Source organism: Gaeumannomyces tritici (genome assembly GCF_000145635.1).
Source record: "Gaeumannomyces tritici R3-111a-1 unplaced genomic scaffold supercont2.7, whole genome shotgun sequence".
Classification (NCBI taxonomy): Eukaryota; Fungi; Ascomycota; class Sordariomycetes; order Magnaporthales; family Magnaporthaceae; genus Gaeumannomyces; species Gaeumannomyces tritici.
Window position 1 is genome coordinate 2,098,500 of NW_008804551.1, and position 17,390 is coordinate 2,115,889.

Sequence of the window (17,390 nt, forward strand, 5' to 3'; positions counted from 1 at the left end):
CCTACCCTACCCCTCCCCCCCCNCCCCCCCNCCCCCCCCACTTCCCGCCGCGACGGGAGGTGGCGAGGCGGATAAGCAGGCGCAACCCCTGGGGGTGGCGGGGGTGATGGGTGTTGTTTGTCAGGCCGTGGGCAAGCAAGAAGCCGATGCTGGGTATAGTAGAAGCGCTGCATGTTTCTTCCACTTGCATGGTGGGGCCCGTATAATAGGTTGCCTATTGGGGGAGGCGGGTGGGAGCGACCGCGAGACAGTCGGACACAGCCGCAACCCACAGCGCAGCGAGGTACCCTCAGCCTGGGGTCGCCAAGTTCCCAGCTAGGCCACCGCCCACCTCCGGGCGGCACCCCGGGCGGCACCCCGGGCGGCGCAAAGTCAGGGATCTGGGAAGCCTGACCGGGGCGGAGCGTCATTCTGTGGCTGGCAAAAAAAGAAGAAAGCAAGTTGGCACTCGGCTGGGAGTACCGAGATACATATGCCTATAGGGAGGGGTACCCAGTTAAGGTCAGGGGGATTTCTGTTCTGGAAGCACTTCCCTGGTGGGCACGCAGTTCCAGGAGCCCACGACCGGGCAGTGCTGGGTATCACGGGGCGGACCAGACATGGATGCTCTTTGGGTGCTGGCCGTGGGAATGTCGAGCACGAGGTTGGATCAGGGTTCCAGTGGTGCACAAGCACTGATTTAACGTTGCTGGGCAGGAAGACAGAGCACAGGACATGAAAGTTGGGGTTTTTATTGGCGACATGGCTCTCCTTTTCGCTTTATTGATTCTCCATGGATGGCTTGCGGCACTTTGGGCCCTTTTCGACATGCAAGAGACGGCGCACAGCCGCCAATACTGTCCCAAGTGGAAGTGACGGGTCAGTCAATACGACGGTGCATTTGGTAGCGGGCCCCCCGCGCAGACTCGCGGCTCCCTCCCCTCACCGCTGGGCATGCAATTAAGCGGGCGTCAGCGATGTCGTCTCGTCTCATTTTAATCGAGATGCAAGACCCGCCCATCGACGGGCACACGCGAAACAGCAGCAATTTGGACACGAAATTCGCGCGCGCCCGGATAGGGTGACATGCAAGCTGGCACCTCCCCTCACTCCCCAGACAGACACTCCCTTGAGTGTCTCTCCCAGGGTGCGGGGCTGGCTGGCTGGCTGGCGGCGGGCTTCTGCCCGTTCCTGTGCAGGTCCGTTCCGCTTGCAGGCAGGTTCGTTCCTCTACGCGGGCAGGTTCTACAGATTGCATGCTGGGCAACGTACCAAAACAATTGGAGGATTTCGACGGCGGACCCTCCGAGTCCCGTCACACAACCTTGGGGCTGCTCACGGCATTGGACCATGCCTCCATGCCAGAGTGCTTCGTGGTGATCTACCTGGGATGGGTACCTGCTGGACCATGCGGCCTGTCTGTCTTCCTGACTGGCCGCGGGCAAAAGCTTGAGAGGCACGGCGGGAGCCACGTCGGGCGTCAGGAACACTGGCGATGACGCGCAGAGTGGGAGCCACGGGCGACGCTGTCAGCGGTGGTGCATGGGCCCCAGCTGCCTCCCTTTTTGGGACGATGCCAGGTCTTGGTGCTCAGCACCGCAGCGGGGCCATTCCGGAGCAGCCAGCCACAGACGCATCGCATCAATTCCTCAGCCCCGACCGGACGGATCGGGACATTGGACGACGTAATGACGGAGCAGAGCTGACTGGCCTCGTTGCCCAAAGGCGCTGACCAAACCACAGTGAAGTGACTAGATTGGGAGAGCGTGAAGGCGGCATGGCATGACTGCCAACAGGAAGAAAAAAAAAAAGAAAGAAAAAAGACACACCACATACACCCACCCAAGCCCGCGCTAACGCTAACCCTTCACTAAATACACTCTGTTTCTCCAATTCTCAGCTTGCTGCTCGTGTGGTGCAGCATCCTCTGCTGCATAACCCGCATCTTCAGAGTCATGTCCTTCGTTAATTTATCGGGCATTGGGTGCCGGCGCGCCGAATGGATGTCTGGATCTGCTGTTGTGCTCGAGAGACCTCGGTTTCGGCGGGTGGGCTGACTGCGTCGGGAAAGGTGCCCAGTGCAGCATATGCAGGAGAGAGCTGGATCCTTGCTGGGTACGGTACCTGAGGGCCCTCTGTGCCTCGACGTTTCAATCATGGGCTGTGGGCGTGAAGGCAGAGTGGCGAAACAGGGCAACGCGTGCCGCAGTGGCATTTCACTCAATCTAGCGCGATGGCCTGTGAGACACTTCGGGCGGACTGCGTTTGCTAGTAGGTAGATGAACATACATGCGTGTGCGTATAGGTGGCCACCAATCATATCGGTCGCGCCCCCAAGGCGGCTCCTCGGGCGCTGCTGGCAAGACTTGGGGCGAGCAAAGCCTTGCCCGAAACGGGGGTAGCAGATTGCAGGCAGCTGGATACGTCGCACTTTTGAATCTTTCAGGGGAGGGTGGCCACCTGCGCCCTATCAAGCAAGAGAAGGGGATCCTCCAGGCTCAGGTGGCTCCTGTGTGGTGGCTCCAGGTTCCTGAAGGCCGGTTCCAGTCCTGTCGCCCAGTGCGCGGACGGGTTTCCTGTGGCCCCCACCGAAGCTGCAGCAGAACGAAATCGAATTCACCGAACGGACGGCCCGGGCACATACAGCGAATCCAGCTGGCAGCAGCCTGTTTTGGGACGGCCACTTTGTCACCGGGCTTTTTGCCACGGCTTGGACACCATTGCCGCTTGTTAGACCCAGCCCCGGACTAGGGCTGGCGCCGTGGGCCCGAGGCATTGAGCTTCCTCAGGCCAAGCCTCCCGTCGGCACAGGCCACCTACCGCGCACCCGCGGATGGGCTAAAAAGGGCTGGCGGGCATTGACACTGTCAGGCGTGGTGGCTTAGGGAAGGAGAGACGGAGCTGGCCCTGTGCCAACGTGTGGATGTGGGGTGGAGGACGGGGGTACCTGCTAAAAATATGGTGGCAGCGGCGGAGGGCCGGGTACCGTGCACCCTTTGAGGCGAAAGGGAGGGAGTGGGAGAGACAGGGCACGGAGAGAACACAGAGGAAGAGAGGTGCTCCGGATACAAGCATAAACCTGCCAATTCGATGTACTGATCGCCTCGAGCCGGTCGAGTTGCTGAAGAAAAGAAGTACCCAAAGCGACCGATGCATGCCCTGTACCGAGTAGGGGGGCGACCCTGGGATCCCCACCAGCACCTCCCTCGCGGGCTCCACCCGCCGCAGCGTCACCCAGTACCTGCTCCCCAGTGCCTGCCCCATTTCACCCGACCAGACCCTCGACTGGCGTCCACGGCGTGACCCTTCCCTGCCCGCCTACCTTCACCTCGCCCGCCAGCAACTGCGTTTCTCGAACGTCCAGCAGTGCCGGGCAAGACTGCAAAAACTCGGTCCGCAATCGCCTCGTTTGCGGCGCCAGAACGCGACTCATCCTCCTTTGTGTCGTTTGTTGTTTCTTGATAGTCCCTCTGGGCGCTTTTTTTTTTTTTTGTCTCTGCACCCCACGTGCTCTCTCGCTCTCCCTCCGATTCTGTACTCGGTACCTTGTCTTCCCTTCTCCCGACGCTCTGCAGCAGCCCGTGCGAATTTCCCATCTTTATTTCGCCCTGTCGACCATTCTCTTATTCCGCCACGCATTGGCTCTCCAGCAACACCACAACAACCAGCACAACCACCACCGTTAGCTTCTCAAATCCCTAGACGCTCCCACCTTCTTCAACCGCCCTCGGCCGCCGCTGTCGCTCTCCCACCCAGATGCGGCACCCGGCGCCTCTGTCCCCCTGATCTGGCTGGTCTCCCGCCGCACTCCCCCGACGATCGAGAAGAAAGGGCTCCCTGCCCGCCCGCCGCCGTCGCGGCCCTTCGTTTGGCCTCTGCCTCGTCTTTGTTCCGACCTCACGCAAACCAGCATTGGGGCCACCCTCACACGGTCGCTACCCGCCAAGCCACAGGAACAAGGGGCTTGCTAGAACGCGATTCGAAGCCTGGAGCCGGCGCCTGTCTTTTGCCTCCCCCCGAACAGCTGTTATCCCGCCCGTCTTGTCTGCGTCTTCATTGTCTACGCCTGGGCGCTTCTCCTTGCTCACGACAGGTCCGCTGTCAGGCTCGCCTCCTGCCGAGATTGTATTTCTCTGTTTGAGCTCAACAAGGCGACAAACACGACGGCCTCACTCCCCTCTCTTCCGACGCAAACCTCCGACCTGCCTCCTATACTATCGTCCTCGCTCCTCCGGCCCGATCAGCCGAGACTGCTTCACAACCCTGTATCGATATTGCACAAGTTGCTAGAAAGAGGGACCATTTCGGTTCCATCTTAATGGACCGCAGGTCTTCGACAGCAGAGCCCAAGCATCCCTACACTACAACACCCTGGCCGCACCTTGCGCCCGTCGCAACGGCTCCGAGAACAGACACGGTGGCGAGCCCGGCCACCGAGGGTGCCAGCCCGGTCTTTCCGGCTTCGCTCGACCTCCTGCCCATATTGTTCCCTCACCAGTCGGTGTACCAGACGCAGCTGCTCAACTACAACAAGCTGATAGCCACGGGGAGGAGAGGCGGCGGCGGCGGCCTGCAAAACTCGCCGCACTCCCCCTCTGGGCTCACGAACCACGCGCACCCAGGGCCACGGTCGCGGTCGTCCTCCAAGGTGTCTAACAAGGACGCCCCGTCGTCCAAACCGAACGGCAACCAAAACTGCCATGGGAATAGATTGTCGAAGAACACAGACAAAGCCGACCGCGCGGTCATAGCTGGGAAGGAACCCGCAGCCACCATGAAGATGCCTCCGAGACAGGCCGACGGCGCCAATCAGCCGGCGTCGTCCAACTCATCTCGCCAGGCACGCCAGCCGCATCAGAACCAACCACCACGGCCACCACCCGCGCAGGCCAGCTCAGTCCCCTCCACGCCCCACCAGCATGCCCGAAACTTCTCGTTTGAGTCGCGCGAGCACTCGCCCACTGCTACCCAGAACCACTCGCCTCGCTCAACGTATTCGGACCCCAACGGCAACAATATGGCGTCGCTGCGGCCTCTCCCGCCGCGTCTGGGTGGCTGCGTCTTCGAGACGGCCATGATCCGCGGAAGGAGGCGCATGCCCTACAGCCTTGGGGGCGACCGCCTGGACCCGGTGGAGCCGAGCAAGATCAAGAGCAAGCTGTCCGAGGACGAGGAGCGTAAGCTGACCACAGACATGCGTGAGCTGTACGACCGGTTAAAACCGACGGACAAGGTCAAGGAAAATCGTGCCAAGCTGGTGAAGAAACTGGACAGGATCTTCAACGAGGGCTGGCCGGGGCACAACATCAAGGTCCATCTTTTCGGCTCGTCTGGCAACAAGTTGTGCTCCGACGACTCTGACGGTATGTGACCGCTTCCGCCCAATTACCGTTTTATACTGCGGCGTGATTCCTCACCCACAGAGGATGCGTGGATGCACGCGCTGCGAGTTCAGTAGTAGCTAACGAAACATGTCCCCTTGCAGTGGACATCTGTATCACGACCGACTGGAAGGAGCTGGAGAACGTGTGCATGATTGCTGATCTTTTGCGGAAACGTACGTTGGATCCTCGTATAGGAGGAGCTTAGTTCCAAGACAGTCTTCTGCGAGTGGCCCGCTAACTCTTTGCATACAGGTGGGATGGATAAGGTCGTGTGCGTTTCCTCGGCCAAGGTCCCGATCGTAAAAGTCTGGGACCCTGAGCTGCAGCTGGCGTGTGACATGAATGTCAACAACACACTAGCTCTCGAGAACACCCGGATGGTCCTGACGTATGTCGACATCGACGAGCGCGTGCGGCCGCTGGCAATGGTCATCAAGCACTGGACTCGGAGGAGGATTATCAACGATGCAGGTGAGTACTTGTGCAAAACGGGACTTCCCTGGCCGGAATTTGAGTCTGCCTAGTCACTATACTGTGCTATGAACCGGCCAGGATTGCGTCGTGTAGCCTATGCTGACAACGTTACCTTTTTCTTCCTCCCTGCAGCATTCGGTGGCACGCTGAGCTCGTATACCTGGATATGCATGATAATCGCCTTTCTTCAGTTGAGGAGCCCGCCAATATTACCCTCTCTTCACCTAAGTCCGCATAAGAAGATTTTGCCGGAAACAGGCCGTAAGAGCGAGTTTGCCGATGACATGTCGAAGCTGCGAGGGTACGGGGAGAAGAACAAGGAGACGCTCGGCGAGTTGCTCTTCCACTTCTTCCGGTTTTACGCACACGAGTTCGACTATGACAAGTGGGCATTGTCAGTGCGGCTGGGCAAGAAGATCACAAAGACGGAGAAGAAGTGGCATCTGGCACTCAACAACATGCTCTGTGTGGAGGAGCCCTTCAACACGGTGCGCAACCTGGGCAACACAGCTGACGATACGTCGTTCAGGGGACTCCACCAGGAGCTCCGCCGGGCATTCGAGCTTGTTGCCGAGGCGAAACTGGACGAGGCCTGCGAGCAGTACGTGTTTCCCAAGGAGGAGGAGCGCGTCTGGCAGAAGCCCGCGACCGCCCCAAGGCCAGTCCTGGTTAGGAGCTCATCTCAGCAGCACGGGAACCGTGGCGGGCGCGGCAACTATCGTGGCAACCGTAACCACCGAGGTAACAACCGGCGGGCCTCGTCGAGCGTCACGTACGACAACAACCCGAACCCGATACTGGTCCCGGCGACCGGCTTTGCGCCCACTATGGGCCAGGATGGTCAGTGGTACGCGTCGCCCGTCGCAACCGCACAGTACTCCTACGTCACGACCGATGCGCTTCTCAACCCGGCCCTCTTCGCTGGCGCCGCGCTGCAGTATGACCCGAATCTTCGCTTTCAGCTGTACTCGCAACAGCTTGCCCAACAGCAGGCATTTGCAAATATGCACCAGAGGTTGAGTGGCGTAACTGCGCAGCAGCAGCAGCAGCAGCAGCAGCAGCAGCAGCAGCAGCAGCAGCAACAGCAACAGCAACATCAGCAGGGTCAACAAGGCCAACAGTCGACAGATCGCTCGAGGGCCGGTTCGTTTGACCAGCCACCATTGTCGGCACCGGTCCGTCCCGAGTTCACCTACCTGTTTCCGCAAATACCCCTCGGACCCCAGTACTTCCCAGCGGGCTACGCATACCCCTCGTCTCCGGCGAGCGTGGCTGCCAACACACCGACGACAGCGTCTGAGTTCAGGAGAAGTCTGCATAGAAATGCAGCGGCAGGAGAGGCTGGCGGGTCTTCGAGCAGCGGGACTCTTAGGTCGCAGTCGCAGCCGGCGTCTCGGAGTCCGATGTCCTCAGCGACCACTCAGGGTGGTGTTGGCGGCTATCCGGTCTCGTCCCAGGCTGCTGTTGTCAATGGAATCCACGACTACGCGAACGGCGTCCCTGTTCTCCAGGCGCGACAGGCTAACGGCATGCCGGTTAGCTTTGTACCAAGCGATGACGCTGTCGACACCGACTATGACGGCAAGTCGTCGTCGGACTCGCCGCCGCCACAAGAAGAGGGCGCTACGGGCTACTTGGGATACTACGTCAGCGATGGAACCAGTCCCGTCAAGAAGCAGCAGCCCAAGAGCAGTAGTATCCCTAACGGGGTTCCGAATGGGGTTGCTTTTGGCGACCTGGGCCAGGGCCTCCTTGCAAGGCGAAGGTTGTCAACAGACCAGTCGCCACAGTCTATTCTGGACAGGAGAATGCGACGGACGTCGAGGTCCCCGTCGCCCCTCGGCCATGCGAGAGCCTACTCGACGGGGACTGGAGCTACTCCAGTGGTGTCGTCGTCGCCGCTCAACCAGACGACTGGAAATGCGAGCAAATTGTCGATCGAAGCGCGGCCTCTGGTCGTAAACGGGTCGGTTTCGAAGCCCCCGTCGTCGGCGACATCGAGCCGCCAGCCGTCTGCGAGCGAGAGCACCACATCCGAGACATGCAGTATCGACACGCCCCTGCACAGCTCGCATGGTCTCGGGATTGGCGGTTATGCCTCTTCCCTCGACAGAGCTAGCGCGGAAAGCACGCCAACAACTGCGGTGTCTGAGCGCCCTCTCGTTGTCAACGGCTCGACGACACCTTCATCCTCGCCCTTGATGGCGCAGAACCAGATCCCGGACGCCAAGTCGTTTAATCAGAGGATAGCCGCCATGAACTCGTTCATTCCGCCGCCCGTTAACCAGAGGATAGCGGCAATGGGCGCAGCCGACGGAGGCATATCGCCGCTCTATCCGATTTCGCCTGCCACGCGGACCCGGAACGGCGTCATTGCTCCCCTTGACCTCGCGGTCCCCCAGGGCACCCTCCTGCCGGACTTCACGCACCTATCACCTGTCTATGAGACGCGGACACCATCACCGACGATGGTGCGCAAGTTTGATGGCCCGGCAGCGCAGGGTCTTGGTGGCGCCAACGGGGAGCGCCCCTCGCCGCCAGTTGTCGTATCTTCGTCGAAAGACTTCCAATCCGACGCGTCGAAGGCGAAGCCAAGGCCAGAGAATGGCGTCCAGCCCCCTCAGGTCAACGGGAATAAACACGGTTCGCCAAAAGACTCGGGCCAGGCTCGCATGCCATCGAGGATAGATACGGTCGTCCCCAATGGCGGCAGCATTGCTAGTGCTAGCGCGAGTGGCGGCGGAAACGGTTGGCAGAAGACCAAGTCCCGGAAGAAGCCGAGTGACACCAAGAGCCTCGCCAATGGGCTGTCACACGGCGAGCAGCTGCCCAAGAACGAAGCTGACCGCAAGGGTGGCTGAAGGGTATCATGGCCCTCCTGCCCGCTTTGATGCTGGAGCGTCCGCTTGCATGTCTCTGTCGTTCATCAGTGACTTCTTGGATAACCCATAGAATCTGATGCGGTGCGATCCTTGGTATGATTCTGATCATGTTGGACATTTCCTTCTTTCGTTTCGGTTCAGGATTGCGTCTTCAGCGACAGCCGCAGCAGTCCGCCAACATCCCCAGTCACGACCTCGGCACGAGCGCAGCAGCACCAGTCGTCCCCGATCCTGGTCGCCCATCGCCCGCGCGGCTGGGCGGAGCACAGGGTGTCTGGACTGCCCTCTGGCGAGAATCGAACTAATGGGCCATGTGAGGATATCACCGCCTCTTCCGACTCAGTGTGGATTGAGTTGATCGCGGCGAAGTCGAGAAGCCTCGTCGCGACCAAGCGGGCTCCAGCCCATCAGCACCGGTGGCTTAAGGCCATGGTAAAAAGCACGAGGGAATAGTTTGTGACGATGGCACCGGGCCGCCTGTCTAAGCAGCTTATACATCTTCTACTTAGTTGTCTTCATACTTGCGCATCATGAATTTGGTTTGGTTTCCTTATAGAAAGAGTTGGGGGGCTACGTCGGCTGACGTCGGATTATACCACGGCCTCGACCTAGAGCAACGGGCAGACAAAGAAAAACACGATCAGGATGAAAGCGAGCATAAAAAAGAACTGCCTCATTTGCGGAAGCTTGGGAAATAATGTACATGTCCTGTGTGTGTGTGGGAACGTCCAAAGGCGGGGGAAGCGAGGCCTGGAAAGCAACAAACACGCCGGAAAGGGCGCGGGAGTTTGGGGCCTTGGGTCTCCTTTGTGTGCCGGTCCTGAGACGATTCCTCTGTTTTGTTTTCTTTCTTTCTTTTTTTTTTTGGACGCTTAGGCAAACGACTTTTCCGGAGGGGAGGGGGACGGCCATGAGGGGGTTGAGGGAAGGGGGAACTGTGGGGTTGGAGACACAAGCAAACGGTGCGTGTCTTGTCTGGTTTCGACGACGAAAAGAATCGAGAGATGGGGGGCCTGGGCGTGTCTTTCCTTTTTTTCCGCTTTTGGTTTGCTTTTCTTCAGCATACTATTTTCCCACAAGTCCGCTTTACATGGTATACGGAGGTTCCATATCCTACTGTTCAACTGTTTTTTTTCTCCCCCGGTTTCCTTTCTCTTTTATCCTGCACTGGGTCGTTTCCGGGTTTGGTAAAACAAAACCTCCTCCTCTATCGTTCCCCTTACCCCCATCATCTCTTTGGTTCGCGCAAAACCCCCCATTTTCGGTTCGTCAGGTCCATGTGCGTGTGTTAGAGTTTCCGTCCACCACTACAAAATGAGAAAGAAAAAAAAGACCAAAAAATATCACTTCGGTGCAAAATACATCCCACCCAGGTGCTTCTTCTTGTGCTGTCGGCTTGGCTCGGATGTGAGATGTGGGACGTGGGCGACAAGGTGAAATTCAGGAAGCGCTGTGATATATTGGAAAGCAGAAACGACATTGGACCGCAAGTGGGGGTGGTGGGGAGTAGAGAGTATCCCAGAAAAGAGTGAAGGCATTATTAGAGTTAAGCAAGGCGGCAAGTCTGAAGATTTCTACGAGTTAAAACGCGTACGGCTTCATCTACAACTCAAAGCCCCTGTAATTCCCACGAGCACACCGCTTAGAACCCTCTTCACGCCTTTTCCCACGTATCCTTTGAACTTTTCTCTTCGCCAATGTTTGTGTGCCTTTGGGGGGTGAGCCTTTCCAGCGATTCGGTCTCATCCTCCCCAGGCGCGCCTTCAGGCTTGAAAGCGGACAGGACGGGATAAGTCCCCCCTCTGGACGACGACGAATCAGACGCAAAACACTCGCGAGCTGCTTCACGAACACGCGGCCAACGGACCCGCGCTCGGCGAACTGGGAGAGGACCTCGTCCGGAGAGGTACGTCGGGGCGCGGGAGAAGAGTCCATGGTGGTCCAGGTAGGCAGATGGGGTTGTCGGCATAGTCTGGTCGTTTCAGCTAGACGCCGGACGCGGGTAGAACATACTCATTGCTGTATGGATGTGTGGTGGGAGAAAAAAAAAGGCGAGCTTCGCAGCATCTACGTGTTCTAAATTGTACGTGGTGGATACATAAGGGCCGTGGAAGAAAGAAGTGAGAAAAGAGATGGCCAGTTAGGAGAATATAAAATGAATACATCGGATGAACAAATGGGTATTATCGTCGGAAAACTAAGAATACCTGGCGGCATGGCGGCACCTCCATCTAGGTTTTATACAGGAAGTATATATATATATCGTCAGTCTCTCAACTCAACAATCCCCGGTGCCGTACGGGCTCCGGCGCGCGGGCTCCGGCTCCGGCTCCGGCTCCGGCTCCAGTCCCGGCTCCGACGGATGCGCCTCGTCGTCCGCGTCCGGGGGCAGTCTGAAGGCGCAGACGGTGGCCGTGGCGGCGGCGAAGCCGAGGGCGGCCAGCATGAAGGGCAGGCCGACCCAGGGCCCTCCCAGGCGGACGCCGAGCCCCAGGGCGGCCGACAGGCCCGGGGCGGCGACGAGGGTGCCGCACATCTCGAGGAAGGAGATGCAGCTATTGAGCATGGCGAGGTGGCGCTGCTCGACGAGGGCGTTGAGGAGCGAGCGGATGAAGGGGGCGAAGCCGTAGCCGAAGGAGAAGACGATGAGGGCTTTTTTTTTTTGGGTTTGGCTGTTAGTTACCACTGGAAGAGTACAAGGAAGCGGAGGAGGAAAAGAAAAAAAAACCTACAGCACATCAGAGCCCCCGGCGTCGGCGACACGGCGACCAGCAGGGCGCCCAGGGTGCCGACCGCGCCGGCGACGCGGGCGAGGGACAGGTCCTTGCGCAGGGGCGACATGCGCAGACGGCCGAGGCAGAGGCGGCCGAGGGCCGGGAAGACGGCGACGAAGAGGACGAGGTTGGCGAGGCTGCGGGCCGTCATGAGCATGGTGGCGTCGGCCCACGTCAGGCCGTAGCGCTTGGTGGCGTACTGCAGCAGCGACTCCTGCGCCAGCCGCCCGAGCAGGAACAGCGCCAGCGGCACCATGAGCACCGCCAGCCGCGAGTTGCCGAGCACAAAGACCCACAGCTCGCGGAAGCTGGCGCCCGCGAGGGTCAGGGTGCGCCGCAGGACCGGCCAGGAGGAGGAGGAGGCGGCGTCGGGGTCGGCGGGCTTGGTGGGGTCGAGCAGGGGCGCGTCGCCGTCGCCGTCGTCGTCGTCGTCGTCGTCGTCAATGATGGACTCGGGGCGGCGGGACCCCTCCTGGCCACCGTCGTCGCCGTCGTCATCGTCGAGCCGAAGGCCCAGCGTCTCGGGCACGAAGTACATGACGACAATGCTCGCAAACGATGCGGCTAGGCCGACCAGCATGGCGAGCCAGGGGCTCCTGGTCAGCAGCCAGGCCGACAAGGGCCCGCCCGCCATCTCGGCGACCAGGAAGGCGACGGCGGCGTGGAAGAAGACGCCGGCGCGGGCGGCCTGGGGCGTCACGTCGGCCAGGAAGGTCCAGAAGAGGGCGATGCCGGCGCAGCCGAAGGAGCCGATGAAGGTGAAGGCCGAGGCCAGGTAGACGGCGCGCAGCGGCAGCACCGACGGCAGGGCCAGCACGGCGGCGGTCCAGGCGTAGCCGAGGCACACGCCCAGCAGGCCCAGGGCCAGCACGGGCTTGCGGCCGTACATGTCGGCCGCGAGGCCGTAGGGGATGGCGCCCGCCAGGTTGGGCACCACGTCGAAGGCCAGCTGCGCCCCGCGCACCATGGCCAGCTCGCCCTGCACGTCGGCGTCCTTGCAGCGTGGGTCGTCGAGCAGCAGGCCCGGCCCCAGGTCGGTCCCCCTGTCGGCCGCGGGGCCGCCGCCGCCGCCGAGCGCGAGGTGCTGCCGGCAGATGTTGTCCTCCATGATGGCGTTGATGGGCGCCTGGATGATGACGGTGCCGAGCTCGATCAGGATGAGGACCGAGAAGAGCGTGACCAGGACCCGGCGGCGGTAAAGGCGCGCTGGCTTCTGGCGGTGGTGACGGTGGTGGTGGTGTTGCTGCTTGCCATTGCTGATATGTTGGGCCGGCGGCGGCGGCGAGGGAGCACGGATGCCGAGCCTGACGGCAGGGGAAAGCAGCGGCGTCGATTCGGACTGGTGGTCTTCGCCGTCGGCAGCCTCAGCCAGACGGGCGCTATCCTGCTCACCCATGGCGCCGGTTGCGGCACTTCTGGGCGGCGGTTCTTGGCTGGTGCGACTGATAAGCAGACACACACACAGATGAGCTGGGTAGAGTTTGGCTCCAAGTGTGTAGGTAGCTGTGTAAGTGACGCCAATAGTGGCGCTACCGTGAATGGGGTTGTAATGTGTTCAAATAAACGAGACAAAAGACCTTGGTCAAGACGATTGATCAAAACAAACTAGCAGTTCCCATCCAGAGCCAGCCTGGAGGATAATACGGATATGAATAGATAACCGTCGCAAGCCATTCCCCAAACCGACGACCTCGACCGGCAGGCTCTCCGCTGTTTCGAGGGGGTGGATCAGGCTCGGTTGATTGGCCGGCCCAGGGGCTCGCTGGCCTGTCATCGAACTTACGCGGCCTGCGCGGCGCCCGCCCTTCTTTTGGGGAGACCAGAGCGAGGGGAAGTGCTTATCTCACGCATTGGTTCTTATGCGTACACGTAGGTATCTACCTATATGCCTACATGCAGACGGTGATGACGTCTTGTTCAGGCCCGAACCGGCACATACATGCTCGGCAATTTGATCTGACCTGTCAGCCCGGCGTGTTTGACAAGGAAGCCCGGTTACTCTGGCCGTCGCTTGGCGGGGCGCCCTCAGGCCTGGACGCGTCTTTTCCCATGCCACACTACTGTCAGCGGCTCAGCCGGGGTTGACGAGAAGTCCGACAATTCGGACAAGTGGGCGATGGGGAAGGCGATGGCATCCCTGGAGACCCGGCAAGGGCGGGGCCGTTGCCCACTGCAGCGGGTTCTAATCGCCAGCGAGGATGAAGAGCGAGAGACAGGGTCCAGGAGCAGATCAAAAAACGCTAAAACAAGTATATTCTATAGTTTATTCAATCGAACCCGACAGTTTTGCGAGTCGACGCTACAAAACGCACCGAAACTTGAATAAGAAACAAGCAGTCTTGCTCAAGTCCTTCCCACAACTTGTCGCAACATGCATGACTCCGGACGATTGGCGCTGAAAAGGCCAAACCCCACCTGGATATTCTAAATCCGACCTCAAGCGTCTTGCAAAAACCGGACTTAGTCGACAATACCGGCGTGCATTTTATAACGTGTACAACTCTAAACCGGTTGCTGTCGCGGCACCGTGCGGGCGCGAGATAAAGATGGGGGATCAAAAAGGCTCTAGTGGTGAGCCCCGAAGAATATGTTCATGACCAGACAGACGGCCATGACCCCAAAACCGTAGAGGGCCAGAGCGAGAGCCAGCTTCCGCAGCAAGCCCTCTTCGAGGTGCTCGAGGTCCCAGCGCAGCTGCCGCCGCCACCGCGTACTCCGCGGCCGCACCCCCGAAGCCCCGCTGAGCCCGCTGAAGCCGGATCGAAGGCTGCCTACGCTCTCCAGAAGACCAGACCCGGACGGGTCGAGATCGGCAGGGTCCTCGTCGGCATCCACCTCGTCGTCGAGCGCTCCCGCGTCGTCATCCTCCTTGGTCAACCGCTGGTGATGGACGCTGTCTGGGTCGCTGATCTTGTAGTAGAACAGGCCGGGCAGGATGAACGAGATGGACGTCGAACCCGTAGATCCGACATATGCCAGCACTCGATCCAGGCTCGAGACCGACAGCGCCGTCAGGTAGCTACCGACGATGATGACGGTCGATATCAGAGCGAAGCGAAGATCCGACATGGGCACTACCGGTGACCCGTGTCCGTCGTCAGGTGGGGCCGATGCGGCTGTCGGAAGCAATAGGTTATGTCTGTTGGGCGAGGACGGTCCGCCCGAGCTTGCAGCGCTAGCGTTGCGAGATGAGGCATTGGGGCGCCACTTGAGCACCGCGTCCACCGAGGCTCGGCAGGGGTGAATCTGCAGGGGCACGCTGAACATGACCAGAATAACGATTGCTGCCTTGCCTATCGTGGAAGCGATGTTTGCAGGATCTACACAGGGGATGCGTGTTAGCGTCCATGGAGAAAGGCCACCGCCATGACAAAGCTGGAATGTGCATACACATGGAGATAATGTTGGCCGCGACCGAGTTTCCAAAGGTCAGGTAGCCAGTAATGGCGACAAGGATGTATATGCCAGCTGCCGAGCCGATGCTGCCCGAGATGACACCCACTATGCTCCCGGGCGAGCCGTCCTTGATCTCGTTGAGGATCGAGAACATCTATGTTTCTCTCGCGTCAGCATCTCTATCCGCAACCATCCAAGATAAGACACAGGCGCGAAAAGTGCATACATTTTGATGACAAGTGTAGGCAAACACAACGACGGGGAAGGCGCGCAGGACGGCGCCGGGCCCCTCCCACGTCATCAGGCGGATCTCGCCCCTGCCCGGGTGGGCCTCGGCGGCGAAATGGTAGACGACAAGCACGATCAGGTAGCCGATGGCGACGAGGGCGACGATGCTTGTGTACTTGAGCGAATCGAGGCGGCGCAGGAAGCTGAGCGGTATTATCACCAGCATGAAGGCCGTGATCCAGAAATTGCGGTCGAGCAGGTAAGGCGCCAGAAGCTCCTCACTTCCGTCGGAACCGTCGGTAAGGAGGCCGAGCGCCACGCCCGGCATCAGGTCGCCAATGATTATGAGGTACGAGACGCCGACGCCGAAGCACTTGATGGCAATGGCGGCATCAAAAACCACGGCGGCATTGGGGTACGTGAGCTGCGACAGGGCAAAAAAGGAGCTGTGGCCGCGATCAAGGTAGCGGGCGCACCGTGACTGCAGGTACAGCCCCAGCGCCGACGTGAAGCCGGCCCATAATATCACCATGGAGCCAAACACGATGCCCATGTGCGACATGGTCGACGGCATGGTCAATGTTCCTGCTCCAACAACTGCAATATGTCATCCCGATAGCGGGCCCTGTCAGCCATCTCTGTGTTTGTGTGTCCTGGGAGCAGGTAACAGCGATTTCCGGGCGGGTCGGGCTGAGGCGCGGAAGGGGGAGGCGGGCGCATCGTACTCGTGTTCAGCAGATTGATTACACTGCTCAGCATAGATGCCTGACCGGCACCGGCCTTTAGGCCCCGGGTGAGACGTCTGAGAGTCATGCGTGGTCAGCAGGGCGGCAAGATAGAAGGCAAGTGGTACACCAGTGGCCGCCCAGCAGGCGGAGAGGAGGGTGGGAGAAACGAAGCAAGAGTGGTCGCGTGCTCACCTCGCCATGTCTCCAACACTATTTCGCCGTCCAGATCCAGGTCCATCGGAAAAGGTAGAGTACGCGGGCATTCCTCTGCCTGGTCTCTTGCCAGGCGCGTGCGGCTTTGGAGGGCGGGAGGACAGTCGTCGGAAGGGTTCTCGGGGCAAGTAAAGGCGCTCGAATTATCGGTCGGTTCGGGTCGTTGGTGGTCTTTCGTTGGTCGGGAAAGCGCCGCGTCGTCGGCTTTCGGCGGGTTTTGGCGGCTTGTTGAAGGGCAAAGAGCGACCGACGCCTTGGCCCCTCTCAAGCGGCTCGCGAGCCGGGTTGATGGATTGTCGTCCTGCTCTTGCGGGCGTGGGAGTAAAGGGCGGGTTGGTTATACTGCAAGAAGGATTGAAAAATGCACGTCGGCGGTCAGAGCAGTGGATTGAAGGCGTCTGGCAGCAGCAGAGGAGGCTTGGTAGGCTTGGTACGCTCGGGAGGAACGGAGGATGGGACAAAGTGTGACGTTGGCGCCTTCTCTCACGAGCCAAGCGCCCAGAACAGTTGACGTTAAGTGGGGGGTGGGATCCTTTGAACGGGGCTGTGGCGTCATCCTAACCAATCATGTCGGCATGTCGCGACCCTAGGATGCAGCCGTCGCAGCTCACATCAGCTGCCGTTTCGCGAGCTGTAATTGCCCGCCATTACCAAATCCATTACGGAACCTGCTCGACGACCAAACGGCGGCCTACGCCGAGGTACCTACCTACCTGTAGCAGGTGCTCATCTCCAGACAAAAAAAAAAAAAAAAAAACTACCCAGCCATTCCTTGCGGCCTTGGCAGCCACTGCCACTGCTACTCGAGCCATGGACGACTCCCTCGACAAGACTACACTCTCGACCATCGGCCTGCTGGAGGCCCGCCTGCTGCGCCTCGAGCACATCGTCTACGGCCCCGCTGGCGCCCCCGATGCGCCGCCCAGGACCTCGGCCGTCAGCTCGTTACTAGACCTCGAGAGGCGCTTTGCGAGGCTCGTCGACAGGACGCGAGTCTACGGCGACCTGCTGAACATATGTACGGAGATGCCGGGCCTGAGTCGGAGCCCCCATCGCCACCGCAAAACTAACTTTTTCGCCCAGACAAAAAACACCCGGACCTCTTCGCCTCGACCGACCAGCCCATCTCCCAGGATCCCAAGAAGCCGCCGCAGCCCCCGACCCGCCTCGGCCTCGGCGAGCTCCGCGCCGTCGTCCTGGCCTCGGCCGCCTCCTTCCCGGCCACAGCCTCGGCCCTCGCCGCCTCGGTGACGGGCGACGTACCCGTGCCGGACGCCGCCCTGAGCGCCGCCCTGGTCGCCACCGCGCCCCGCGCCCGCGCCCTCGAGGCCG

At 60.2% G+C, this 17,390-nt stretch overlaps 5 protein-coding genes across 5 annotated transcripts in view; 3 read left to right on the forward strand and 2 right to left on the reverse strand.

Moving 5' to 3' along the window:
* Nucleotides 1-1,166: 1,166 nt before the first annotated feature.
* GGTG_11998 (hypothetical protein) lies at nucleotides 1,167-1,629 on the forward strand. Its single transcript, XM_009229890.1, has one exon. The coding sequence runs from the start codon at nucleotides 1,236-1,238 to the stop codon at nucleotides 1,476-1,478; it is 243 nt and encodes an 80-aa protein (XP_009228154.1). The 5' UTR covers nucleotides 1,167-1,235; the 3' UTR covers nucleotides 1,479-1,629.
* A 1,835-nt stretch (nucleotides 1,630-3,464) lies between these two features.
* Nucleotides 3,465-10,072, forward strand: GGTG_11999 (hypothetical protein). The gene is made up of 4 exons (XM_009229891.1): nucleotides 3,465-5,342; nucleotides 5,465-5,536; nucleotides 5,616-5,834; nucleotides 5,970-10,072. Exons 1-4 carry the CDS (start codon nucleotides 4,298-4,300, stop codon nucleotides 8,696-8,698), a joined length of 4,065 nt encoding a protein of 1,354 aa, XP_009228155.1. The 5' UTR covers nucleotides 3,465-4,297; the 3' UTR covers nucleotides 8,699-10,072.
* A 408-nt stretch (nucleotides 10,073-10,480) lies between these two features.
* GGTG_12000 (hypothetical protein) lies at nucleotides 10,481-13,147 on the reverse strand. Its single transcript, XM_009229892.1, has 2 exons — nucleotides 11,452-13,147; nucleotides 10,481-11,371 (listed from the first exon to the last, which is right to left on the reverse strand). Exons 1-2 carry the CDS (start codon nucleotides 12,887-12,889, stop codon nucleotides 10,998-11,000), a joined length of 1,812 nt encoding a protein of 603 aa, XP_009228156.1. The 5' UTR covers nucleotides 12,890-13,147; the 3' UTR covers nucleotides 10,481-10,997.
* Nucleotides 13,148-13,681: 534 nt separating this feature from the next.
* On the reverse strand, nucleotides 13,682-16,527 carry GGTG_12001 (amino acid transporter). The gene is made up of 5 exons (XM_009229893.1): nucleotides 16,038-16,527; nucleotides 15,843-15,919; nucleotides 15,116-15,714; nucleotides 14,884-15,043; nucleotides 13,682-14,813 (listed from the first exon to the last, which is right to left on the reverse strand). Exons 1-5 carry the CDS (start codon nucleotides 16,106-16,108, stop codon nucleotides 14,059-14,061), a joined length of 1,662 nt encoding a protein of 553 aa, XP_009228157.1. The 5' UTR covers nucleotides 16,109-16,527; the 3' UTR covers nucleotides 13,682-14,058.
* Nucleotides 16,312-17,390, forward strand: part of GGTG_12002 (RO10) — a gene marked incomplete at its 3' end in the record, with an annotated part of 1,711 nt that continues 632 nt past the window's right edge. Inside the window, exons 1-3 of the mRNA XM_009229894.1 lie at nucleotides 16,312-16,488; nucleotides 16,824-17,076; nucleotides 17,142-17,353. Of these exons, the coding sequence (XP_009228158.1) occupies nucleotides 16,420-16,488; nucleotides 16,824-17,076; nucleotides 17,142-17,353 (534 nt within the window). The 5' untranslated portion in view covers nucleotides 16,312-16,419. The remainder of the gene's footprint in view (nucleotides 16,489-16,823; nucleotides 17,077-17,141; nucleotides 17,354-17,390) is intronic.

Excerpts from the sequence above, each read along its gene's own strand:
- GGTG_12000 (XM_009229892.1), bottom strand. The coding sequence starts at position 12,889 with ATGGGTGAGCAGGATAGCGCCCGTCTGGCTGAGGCTGCCGACGGCGAA. Across the intron at positions 11,372-11,451 it reads GCCGGGGGCTCTGATGTGCT|CCCTCATCGTCTTCTCCTTC; the intron begins GTAGGTTTTTTT and ends AAAAAAAAAAAG.
- GGTG_11999 (XM_009229891.1), top strand. The coding sequence starts at position 4,298 with ATGGACCGCAGGTCTTCGACAGCAGAGCCCAAGCATCCCTACACTACA. Across the intron at positions 5,537-5,615 it reads TGCTGATCTTTTGCGGAAAC|GTGGGATGGATAAGGTCGTG; the intron begins GTACGTTGGATC and ends CTTTGCATACAG. Across the intron at positions 5,835-5,969 it reads GAGGATTATCAACGATGCAG|CATTCGGTGGCACGCTGAGC; the intron begins GTGAGTACTTGT and ends TCCTCCCTGCAG.
- GGTG_12001 (XM_009229893.1), bottom strand. The coding sequence starts at position 16,108 with ATGCCCGCGTACTCTACCTTTTCCGATGGACCTGGATCTGGACGGCGA. Across the intron at positions 15,715-15,842 it reads AATCAATCTGCTGAACACGA|TTGTTGGAGCAGGAACATTG; the intron begins GTACGATGCGCC and ends GACATATTGCAG. Across the intron at positions 15,044-15,115 it reads CCTACACTTGTCATCAAAAT|ATGTTCTCGATCCTCAACGA; the intron begins GTATGCACTTTT and ends AGAGAAACATAG.
- GGTG_11998 (XM_009229890.1), top strand. The coding sequence starts at position 1,236 with ATGCTGGGCAACGTACCAAAACAATTGGAGGATTTCGACGGCGGACCC.